Raw genomic sequence first — 12,293 nt, 5'->3', positions numbered from 1 at the left:
TCAGTACCCACATGCTCATATGTGTGTGAGCGGGTACACACTGGCATGTGTCTGTGGGTGCATGTGCACTTGTGTGTTCTGGTGTATGAGGGTATGCTTCATGTTCCAATCTCGCATGTGGAGCTCTTCAGCTCCTTCAATTATTTGCTTCAGGGGGCAATTATATCAGTCTCTGCAGATTGCCTCTCTCACTCTCTCTCTTTCTGTCTTTCCGTCTCTTTACCGCTCTCTCTCTCTCTGTCTCTTTACTCTCTCTACCTCCTGTTCTGTCTCTCTCTCCCTTCCCTCTCTCCCTTTCACTCTCTGCCTATTTTCATTCTTTCTCCTCTCCCTTTCTCATTCTGCAATTATATGACTGACATTACTAATCACCCATTCAATTTTCCTGCTCCACAAAAACAAACAGACCAAAAGACTCAACACAATAGACAGTGAGAGAGAGAGAGACAGTAAGACATTGGGGGAGGGGGGGGAATTGTTATATGGAATTATTTCAAGATAGTCATAGTATGGGTCATAATAAAAAATATGTTGAAGTGTCTGTCCTATATCTAGGACATATAGAAAACTGAAAATATATACACTACCGGTCAAAGGTTTTAGAACACCTACTCATTTAAGTTTTTTTGTTTTGTTTTACTGTTTTTTAAATTGTATAATAATAGTGAAGATATCAAAACTATGAAATAACACAATCATGTAGTAACCAAAAATGAGTTAAACAATTCAAAATATATTTCATATTTGAGATTCTTCAAATAGTCACCCTTTGCCTTGATGACAGCTTTGCATACTCTTGGCATCCTCTCAACCAGCTTCATGAGGTAGTCACCTGGAATGCATTTCAATTAGCAGGTGTGCCTTCTTACAGAAGACTTGGTAAAAGACCAAGTCCATATTATGGCAAGAACAGCTCAAAAAAGAAAAGAGAAACGACAGTCCATCAATAATTTAGGACACGAAGGTCAGTCAATACGGAAAACTTCAAGAACTTTGAAAGTTTCTTCAAGTGCAGTCGCACAAACCATCCAAGCGCTATGATGAAACTGGTTCTCATGAGGACCGCCACAGGAATGGAAGACCCAGAGTTAGTTCTGCAGCAGAGGATAAGTTCAGCCCCAGAAATTGCAGCCCAAATAAATGCTTCATAGGGTTCAAGTAACAGACACATCTCAACATCAACTGTTCAGAGGAGACTGATGGACATTAGACCAGCGGAAATTTGTCTTTGGTCTGGAGTCCAAATTGGAGATTTTTGGTTCCAACTGCCGTGTCTTTGTGAGACACGGTGTGGGTGAACGGATGATCTCCGCATGTGTATTTCCCACCTTGAACCATGGAGGAGGAGGTGTGATGGTGTGGGGGTGCTTTGCTGGTGACACTGTCTGTGATTTATTTAGAAATCAAGGCACACTTAATTAACCAGCATGGCTACCACAGCATTCTGCAGTGATACGCCATCCCATCTGGTTTGGGCTTAGTGTAACTATCATTTGTTTTTCAACAGGACAATGACCCAAAACACCTCCAGACTGTGCAGGGGCTATTTTAACAAGAAGGAGAGTGATGGAGTGCTGCATCAGATCACCTGGCCTCCGACAGTCCCCCGACCTCAACCCAATTGAGATGGTTTGGGATGAATTGGACTGCAGAGTGAAGGAAAAGCAGCCAACAAGTGCTCAGCATATGTGGGAACTCCTTCAAAACGGTTGGAAAAGCATTCTAGGTGAAGCTGGTTGAGAGAATGCCAATGTCGGTTAAATTCAGACAAGTTCCGTGACACTTGTGGGGGATGTATAGCTAAATGGACCATTGTGTTCGTGAGAATCTCCCCTTTCCATAGCGGGGTCCCATTCGTTTGTAGCCCAAGCGGTTAAAACACTTCCAAACAGAAGTTGGCACATCGCAGGTACCGACGTCTCCCTTTCCATAGGGTGGTCATAAAAGTTTGTAGGTCAAAACGTTCGGACGCTACAGACGTTTACGTGAGTAGACAGATTTTCGGGAAGTCTCATGGTCTGACAAACATCGCTCTAGCTTCTGCCACCTTTCACCACAGATGTGGAAGTGCAACACTGGTGGATGCGGTGGATTGAGATAAATCCAATGCAAAAACCCAGATATCTCTATCTTAAATTGACAGATTATGATGGGGATTATTTTTCTTCATGTTAATTAGATTGACACACTGGTGTGCCTATCGACTCTAGGGGATTAAAGCCAAATTACATTTACTCCTGAGGCTATGACCTGTTGCACCCTCTATAACCACTGTGATTAATATGTAACCCTGCTATGAAACTTGAAGAACAATCTAGCCTTAATGGCTAAGTAATGTCATTCCCATGCTTGACCCCACACCAACGATAGAACAGTAGAGTCTGTTGGGGAGATACACTGCAAAACATATAATCATCTAAGTCACTAAATTAATTGACTAGTATTAACAATTTGAATCATTTTTTTTACTTGATTGTTTTAATTTGATTGCAGTATTTAGCTAGTCAATTACTAGTGCATGTCTTTACAACTTCAATATTTTAATTAGTCAGAACAGATGACATACGTATCTACCATAAAGGGTAGACAAGTGATCGGAGTCCAAACTCAGAGGGAGATCACTGGAGATCGAGCCTTCTCACTCTCACAATAAAGGCCTGGTGTTCAAACACATACCCATACCCACAAACGACATAGTTAATATCTCATAGGTCATGAGAAGCCGAAGAGCAAAGGGACATGGGGGGAAAGAGAAAGAGAGATAGGAACAACCTTTCTTTTCCCATCAGAGGACTTGACCTTATCTGCTTAGCCACAGAGTAAACCCCACTTACACACTCCAGAGCACTGACACACAGTCAGTCAAACAAACTATCCATTCTCCAATTCATATATGTGGTGAGTCAGTACTTTAATTACTCACAGTCATTCAACATGACTAAGAGACTCTCGCTTGCACCAAGTCATACACAGAAGCAATTACAATAGGCCTTTCATTCTTCTCTCCATCTACATACAGTACAGAGATGCGGTAGGAAGGTTCCCTGCCTGACTCTAGTCCACATGTTATCCCCGTGCCAGAGACCAGGATTCGCTTCCTGGTCTAGGTTGACAATTTCTCATCTGCCTTTCTTCCCTCATCTGTCTCTCCTTTATATCCTGCCTGAATAACCAAAAAATACTTTAAAAAAATATTACATTCAAAAAAGGGAAACACGAATTAAACTATCCATGGGGTAAAACAGTGACTGTCATTTTAGTTTCAGCAATGCACTCTTTCCACAGAAAGGTGTTGTTGTGATGTGTCGTGAATACCCTACAGAAATGGTTCCCCGTGTAAGGAGAATCCTTTACTGCACTTACAGTGAAATGTCCACCTTTTCAATAATTTACAGCCTTGACAGTGAAATGTCTTCCTTACTTCCCCTTTGTCCTTCATTTTCCCCTTAAGTCTTAATTTCCTTATGTCAGCAAAACCTCCAGACCCCTAAGACCAATCATAGTCGTATGAAATCATAGGAAGGACCCTGGGGATGGGTGGAAGGTGTGTGACGGGGGCTAGAGGAGCTGGAGGTTGTAACACACACCTGGTCAGGAGTGTCACATTCTGTTCTAATCGCACCGCAGGGACAGGAGTACATTAGAATATTAAAAGGTGACATTTGGAGCTGGCGAGACGGACTGGCAGACTCAAAGTTCAGTAGGGGCTGATGTGACAGAGAGAGAGAGAGAGAGAGAGAGAGAGAGAGAGAGAGAGAGAGAGAGCACACCCTACCCTGCACACCCTCATTGACAAATAAACATAGCAAAACAAAGACAATGTCTTCTCATGCTTTTGACACAAATTTCGCATGAGGGGCAGCTATAGAAATTGATGGAAAGCAGTGTTGGAAGAAAAACATATGATATTATAAAATCCATGTACACAAACAAAAAGACACACATTTCTTTCCACAGGGTCTTGGTGTGAGACAGGGATGCAGCTTGAGCCAGCAAGATTTGTTACCTGTTGCCACAAGAGAAGGGCAACCAGTGAAGAACAATCACTATTGTAAATACAACCCATATTAATGTGTATTTATTTTCCCTTTTGTACTTTAACTATTTGCACATCATTATAACACTGTACATAGCCATAATATGAAATATCACATGTGTCTATTGCATTGAAACTTCTGAGAATAATGTTAACTGTTAATTTTGTATTGTTTAATTCACTTTTGTTTATTATCTATTTCACTTGCTTTGACAATGTAAACATATGTTTCTCATGCCAATAAAGCCCTTGGAATTGAATTGAGAAGACAAAGAGTATGTGTTTGTGTGTGTGTTTGAGAGAGAGAGAGAGAGGAGAGAGAGTGTGAGAGAGAGAGAGAGAGAGAGAGAGAGAGAGAGAGAGAGAGAGAGAGAGAGAGACTGTATGTGAGTGTACAGATGTGTGTGTGCATGCGCGTGCGTGTGTGTGTCGTCTGCTTGACCATGACCATATTATGTCAGCCATGTCTACTCTACTGTTTTATAGACAATGTCATTGTGACCAGCCATGGTAGTTGCTTCAGGGGCCTTTATATCTTCCCTAGAAAACAAAATATAAGGGAAACGCTTGAAAGAGAGAGAGAGATGGAGAAATATTAAACAGAAAAATCAAAGATTCTGGTTTCTATCTCTCTGGTTTTCTAATACAACAGTTTCAAATGGAGGCATTTCCATTTTGCAAATCGACTGGATTAAATTTGCAAATCAAACCCTCACGTGCCCCTCTCAAACCAAATTTCTAAAGAATTACAGCCATTCCTCTCTCTCTATGTGTCCCAGGAAGTGGGACAGGTCATAGTTCATCAGGTCAGGTCATGACCCTCTCCATTCCGCCTCTCCCTGCCCTTTCCATCCCCCTCTTCCTGAAAACAGCAGAGGGGCCAATTATAGGGAAAGCCTCCAGAAAGAGTCTAATTGTGAGCAGGTAGTAAGTAATCTTATTTTTCCAATGACTATTTGATATGCTCCATACCTGTGTACAGGATATAGAGGAAGCTAGGAAACCTAAAAGATATTGGGGGACATTAGGAGATGTCCAAACAGAATGATAGGGCAAGACTCGGGTTGGAGAAATCCAGATTTCCTGCTTATTCCATTCTCATTCCGGGCAGACTCCAACCGGGATTTCGGAAAAAACAGGGCATTTATTGGAAGTTCCCATAATTTTGCAACCCTAGTAAAGAGAGAGAAACCAATTGGGACCAAATACTGTATAGGCCTGAGTGCAAGAGTACCAACACGCAGATATGTAGATTTGGATCGTGTTCATCTGGGCACACCGCATCAAAGCCTTTTGCAGAAGAAAATGAAAACAATAATTTCTTATTGGACAAGTTCAGATAGTACCTCCCCAAATCCCTACATGTTGTGCCTACTGAACGGAGAAGATTATATTTAGGGCTGTAGTCTTACCTTCATTAGTACCGACTCGCTGAGTTTCTCTCGGTTGACAATCTTAATTGCAACTTTCTGGCATGTGACACAGTGGATCCCCAGCTTGACCAGGCCTGGAAAAGAAAGACACAGGTTATAGGAGACACACACATTCAGCACTCTGTACAGGCTTCTGTGTGCGTGTGTGCATGCGTGTGAGCGAGAGTGAGAGAGACTGACATCCTGCCATGTTAATAAAGGAAGAAAATACCCCTTTCAGATTCATTACTATTCTATTCTATAATGTTAAATAATGTACAGAAATAACACTGTGTTGTTTCATTTACAGCAATGGAGAAAAACTACAAAAAGGTAATTGTCCTCAATAGAAAACGCTGTGCTAACTTCATCTGTCCAAAAGTATCTGTAATTGTAGTCACTTAACAAAGTTTCTATCTACGTTAGTAAGCTTGACTATGTCAGATAACAATACTGTTCTTCCTGAAGCAAGCACACTAACTATGGCTTCTTTGTCAAGTACCTAGAGGCACTCAAGCGTTCAACAACAGCTATTCTGGCAAGGCAACAGGGACTTCCTCACAAAGACAACATCATATTCCATTCGAGATACGCATCAGCGTTAGAAAAGATAACTTTTCATTTTAAATTCCCTTGCTCACCACCAGACACAGAGACATTTCCCCTGGTAGACTACAAGCAGAGAATACAGCATCTTAAATCAAATGTCATCAGGTAAATAAGCAAACACACACACAACACACATACACACACTAGATAAGATAAGACAGACAACACAATAAATTTAAGAATTGCTGAATGAGTTTACAGTTTACTAACCAAAAACTGTGAACTACACTGAGAAGGAAATCCTTGTTCTATCACATACACACAGCAGAACACACACACACACAGAAAAACACTCACACACAAGCAGATACACACACACACTCAAGCAGATACACACATAATCATCATTAATGTCGGAAATACACAAAGAGGGGAATGTGTGTTCTGTCTGTGGATAGCATGCTGGCTGAGCCAATCCATTTCCCACTGTTCACTAGAGTCTCAGACTCAGAGCAGAACACATGTTTATGACTCAAACAGATACAGATAGATGGCACACACATGCACACTGCATAGGTGGCAAACACATGCACACACGACTGCACCCAGGCACACACACACACACGTATATAACACATATCACCTTTCCACTGTTGATTTCCCTTGGTTTTACCCAAGATAACTTTGGGCAGTGGATAGTTGCCTCTTTGGGGCTCTGATGATAGTCATTGACAATAATTTCCCGTCCCAGAATGTCCACCATACCACAATAATGACAACATTTCAGCAAACTTGAAAGTGTGAAATCTCAAGGTGCTTCAGACATACTATATTGCATCTTTTGTTTTCAAAATCCAAGGTAAAATGGAATAACCTCATATTGGGAGCAATTACATTTTCATGTATCTCCATAGTTACATTTTTGGTAACACTTTGATAGTCCAAATAAAGTGTGACCCCAATTTCTCACTATGAGACATGGGCAATTCCACCATAAAAAAATGACGCTGAGACTTCGATTTTACTTTAATAGTATACCAAACCAAAACCATTGATTGCAAAGTTAAACACACCATACAACTCTATGCACAATGATTACCTTTAAAATGGGCAGTGCAGTCAAAATGTGATTATCCTGTTTTTTTAATTTATTATATTTCCATACTATGATGTTGAAATGACTCTCGGACCTTGTGAAAATTATGATAATGCCCTTTTCGTTTGAGCTTTTGGAGAAAAAAAATGCCTGGAATTCCAGCCTGTTCAGGTGGGATGAAGTTTTTAGCACACATCATGATCACAATCTGATCTCATTATTCTGACCAGTAACCTTTTATTTGCATATGTATCCTCCTACTTTGAAAGGTTAAGTGGGGTAGGCTCTAAAGTCTAGATGATCCTATTCACCAATCAGGGCTGTGTATGTAAATGATTTTTTAAAAAAATCAACATGCCAATATGATCAGACTGAGCATTTCAATGGCAAAAGGAGGATCAGGGAAATAAATAATAAAACATATATTTATTTTATGAAATAAACACACACAGTGATTTACTAGACATACAGTGCCTTGCCAAAGTATTCGGCCCCCTTGAACTTTGCGACCTTTTGCCACATTTCAGGCTTCAAACATAAAGATATAAAACTGTATTTTTTTGTGAAGAATCAACAACAAGTGGGACACAATCATGAAGTGGAACGACATTTATTGGATATTTCAAACATTTTTAACAATATGAGCGTGCAAAATTTTTCAGCCCCTTTACTTTCAGTGCAGCAAACTCTCTCCAGAAGTTCAGTGAGGATCTCTGAATGATCCAATGTTGACCTAAATGACTAATGATGATAAATACAATCCACCTGTGTGTAATCAAGTCTCCGTATAAATGCACCTGCACTGTGATAGTCTCAGAGGTCCGTTAAAAGCGCAGAGAGCATCATGAAGAACAAGGAACACACCAGGCAGGTCCGAGATACTGTTGTGAAGAAGTTTAAAGCCGGATTTGGATACAAAAAGATTTCCCAAGCTTTAAACATCCCAAGGAGCACTGTGCAAGCGATAATATTGAAATGGAAGGAGTAGCAGACCACTGCAAATATACCAAGACCTGGCCATCCCTCTAAACTTTCAGCCCATACAAGGAGAAGACTGATCAGAGATGCAGCCAAGAGGCCCATGATAACTCTGGATGAAATGCAGAGATCTACAGCTGAGGTGGGAAACTCTGTCCATAGGACAACAATCAGTCGTATATTGCACCATTCTGGCCTTTATGGAAGAGTGGCAAGAAGAAAGCCATTTCTTAAAGATATCCATAAAAAGTGTCGTTTAAAGTTTGCCACAAGCCACCTGGGAGACACACCAAACATGTGGATTAAGGTGCTCTGGTCAGATGAAACCAAAATTGAACTTTTTGGCAACAATGCAAAACGTTATGTTTGGCGTAAAAGCAACACAGCTGAACACACCATCCCCACTGTCAAACATGGTGGTGGCAGCATCATGGTTTGGGCCTGCTTTTCTTCAGCAGGGACAGGGAAGATGGTTAAAATTGATGGGAAGATGGATGGAGCCAAATACAGGACCATTCTGGAAGAAAACCTGATGGAGTCTTGCAAAAGACCTGAGACTGGGACGGAGATTTGTCTTCCAACAAGACAATGATCCAATACATAAAGCAAACATAAAGCAAAAATAAACATATCCAGGTGTTAGAATGGCCAAGTCAAAGTCCAGACCTGAATCCAATCGAGAATCTGTGGAAAGAACTGAAAACTGCTGTTCACAAATGCTCTCCATCCAACCTCACTGAGCTCGAGCTGTTTTGCAAGGAGGAATGGGAAAACATTTCAGTCTCTCGATGTGCAAAACTGATAGAGACATACCCCAAGCGACTTACAGCGGTAATCGCAGCAAAAGGTGGCGCTACAAAGTATTAACTTAAGGGGGCTGAATAATTTTGCACGCCCAATTTTTCAGTTTTTGATTTGTTAAAAAAGTTTGAAATATCCAATAAATGTCGTTCCACTTCATGATTGTGTCCCACTTGTTGTTGATTCTTCACAAAAAAATACAGTTTTATATCTTTATGTTTGAAGCCTGAAATGTGGCAAAAGGTCGCAAAGTTCAAGGGGGCCGAATACTTTCGCAAGGCACTGTACAGTATTGTTATTTTTTTTACAAAAAATACTGCATGGGGACTTCAACAATTTCCGCTGAAAACTTTACAAAAACACACTTATTCGAAGAATGGTGCAGATGTAACGTTCGGTAACAGAATGACAGTAAAATCTCCCTCAGTTTTTAATGTGGCCACATTTTTCAAACAACTCAGCTAAATATGTACTCTGAATTAAAATTATAAGATGTCTACAGAAACAATATATTTTGTTATTGAACTACAGTAAGTGAAGTGGATTAACACCCGCTAACACAATGGTTTGAAAAGAATGTCGTCATGGTCTCTGATCTGTACTATGCAGAAATGACATTATCTTCAAGGTGATATATCCTAAATAGGTATACAAAGGTAGAAACATTTAATATCCTCCTTTGCATGTTTCAGTATTAATCTACACACTGGCTATTATTCGAATGTGCTCTGCCCCAAACAAGACCAAATGTGGCTGGTCTGGGCTGGACCAAATCTGTAGCAACCATAGATGTCTGAGTTCGGACATCAAAGTATTTTTTATTTGTTATTGTTATTCACGATCTATGTAACGGCTGTCTGTGGTGGAAGAATGTGAGGACCAATGCGCAGCGTGGTAAGTGTTGATATTCTTTAGCAGAACTCAGAACACTAAAATACAAAACCAACAAGAGAACGAAATGAAACCGAAACAGTTCTGTCTGGTACAGATACGAAACAGAAAATAATCACCCACAACTCAAGGGTGAAAACAGGCTGTCTAAGTATGGTTCTCAATCAGGGACAACGATTGACAGCTGCCTCTGATTGAGAACCATACCAGGCCAAACACAGAAATACCAAATCATAGAAAAAAGAAAATAGACTGCCCACCCAACTCACGCCCTGACCATACTAAAACAAAGACATCACAAAGGAACTAAGGTCAGAACGTGACAATCTATTTAAAATATTTATTTATCGGTAACTCTGCAATGGAAAAGTACAAATTTCACTGTTAGTCTACACCTGTTGTTTACAAAGCAATGGACAAATAAAATTAGATTTGAATACAGCACAGTAGAGTACAGCACACTAGAGTAGAGTAGAGTACAGTTCAGTACAGCACAGTATAGTTCAGTAGAGTAGAATAGAGTTTAGTAAAGTACAATACATTAAATTATACTGTACTCTACTCTAGTGTAGTGTAGTCTAATGTACTGTACTGTTCTGTATTAAACTCTACTTTACTGTACAGTACTGTATTATACTGACCTATAATATATTTTCCTTTACCGTACTGTACTTTCATGTGCTCTACTGCACTGTACTGTGCTGTACAAACTTGTGAAACAGATGCCTATGATTGGTTCAGATTTCAACTGACCAAATTTCAACTACTTTTCAAGGTCCATGGATGTCCAATGTCGGTCAGTGCTCAGTGGGTGAGTGGGCTGATTACAGTAAATGAAAACAGAGGGGGCTCATGGGTAGATGGTTGAGCCAGAGGTTGTCACTATAAGTCACAAGCAAGTATCAAGTCGAGTCACAATGGGTTGAGTCTCGAGTCAAGTCCAAGTCATACATTCTAAGAGCAAGTCAAGTCGAGAGGAGTTTTTTCAAGTAAGGTAAAAAAAAATGTAATGACTTGTTCATCTACAAATCTTTGTCTGTTTATTGAAGCTACTAGACAGTCCTTTTTATTATTTTGCCTACAACACATTTTGATTACGTAATAATACATTTTACCAACAAATTCCAAATCCAAACTTCATAAGTAAATTATCAATTTCAAGAAATGTTGACTTACCAAAATATACATTGCAATTTAATTTATTTTTTGTAATCCTCATTTTTTAAGTGGTAAAAATGGCAAGAACTGACTGGTTTTTCCCTTTTTGGACTTGTAGATTGAATGATTTTTCTCAGTTTGAAACCCCCTGTTCATCATAAGATCTATGAACCTTGCCATTTTCTTATTTCAGCACAGACGGAATGGACAGGTCAACGTGCCAAGGAAACACTCACAGCCAAGTGAATGCTAGTAATTGTTGCTTGCCACATTATTGGTGAGCTTGCAAAGTGAACAGCTGGTATTCCTGATCACCCAACGTTTTTGGAGCTGCATATTTATTTATGGCAATCCTCTCTTCCTACATTTTGCATTTGCACTCCAGTTGCCTAGTGGTTAGAGCACTGGGCCAGTAACCAAAAGGTTGCTGGATCTGACAAGGTACAAACCTGCCATTCTGCCCCTGAGCAAGGCAGTTAACCCAGTGTTACCTGGGCCCCGTGGATGTGGATGTCAATTAAAGCAGCCCTCCGCACCTGTCTGATTCAGAGGGGTTGGGTTAAATGTTGAAGGCATTCCGTTGTACAACTGAACCGATTTCCCAAAATTAGCTATTGATTTCTTAGCTCAGTGGTTCTCAAATTTTTGACCGGCAAACACCAAAAAGGAGTGGTTCAAAGCTTGAGACCCCAGTGCATGCACATGTACACTCGCACAGGGCGAACACGTGCACAAATGCTGCGCAGATGTAGCCTGTGATTACAGCCATAAACGGTGATGCCGTTTTTGAACGCAAGATACAAAAATAAACTGCGTTTTACACCTGCATTTTGATCTGAAAGTCATTCATGTTAGCAGTCAATACCGACTAGGAATATAATGTCACATTGTAATTGCTCTGGAGTCCTGAGCAAGCAGGATCATAAAGCCTACCTGTATGCAATGGGGGTTGCAGGATCAGATGGAAAGCATAATCTATCTGTAGCCTTTTATTTCCTCGCAAATATCAGAATTCATTTGTCAGAATATGTTACGTCTTGATCTTCATCACAAAAATATTGAATGTATGCGATGTTACAGCTCTCTTTAGACATACAGTGTAGCCAGCACCACCATTGAGGTACATCATTAAAACCCACCCGAATAAGACCTATCCGAAATATGAAAATGATCAATGAAATCGCCTGTTGTTCTGGTAAAGATGCATTCGTAGGAGATTGCTAAACTGTATTTTATAGGAGTTTTACAGGAGCCAAGAGTGTGCAAAGCTGTCATCAAGGCAAAGAGTGGCAACTTTGAAGAATCTCAAATATAAAATATCTTTGGATTTGTTGAACATTTTTTTGCTTACTACATGATTCCACCTGTGTCA

At 40.2% G+C, this 12,293-nt stretch overlaps 1 protein-coding gene and 1 long non-coding RNA gene across 5 annotated transcripts in view; one reads left to right on the top strand and one right to left on the bottom strand.

The window, feature by feature from the left end:
• brsk2a (BR serine/threonine kinase 2a) overlaps positions 1–12,293 on the bottom strand; it is a 527,560-nt gene that overhangs the window by 227,119 nt on the left and 288,148 nt on the right. For all 4 annotated transcript variants that reach the window (XM_090200985.1, XM_090200982.1, XM_090200992.1 and 1 more), the window contains exon 2: positions 5,449–5,543. In XM_090200985.1, the coding sequence (XP_090057111.1) occupies positions 5,449–5,543 (95 nt within the window). The remainder of the gene's footprint in view (positions 1–5,448; positions 5,544–12,293) is intronic.
• Positions 1–12,293, top strand: part of LOC149985119 (uncharacterized) — a 105,934-nt gene that overhangs the window by 61,260 nt on the left and 32,381 nt on the right. The gene's annotated exons all lie outside the window — the stretch shown is intronic.

Source organism: Oncorhynchus mykiss, chromosome 2 (assembly GCF_057628025.1).
Source record: "Oncorhynchus mykiss isolate SJ-2025 chromosome 2, ASM5762802v1, whole genome shotgun sequence".
NCBI lineage: Eukaryota > Metazoa > Chordata > Actinopteri > Salmoniformes > Salmonidae > Oncorhynchus > Oncorhynchus mykiss.
This window is presented reverse-complemented; position numbering and strand designations above follow the sequence as displayed.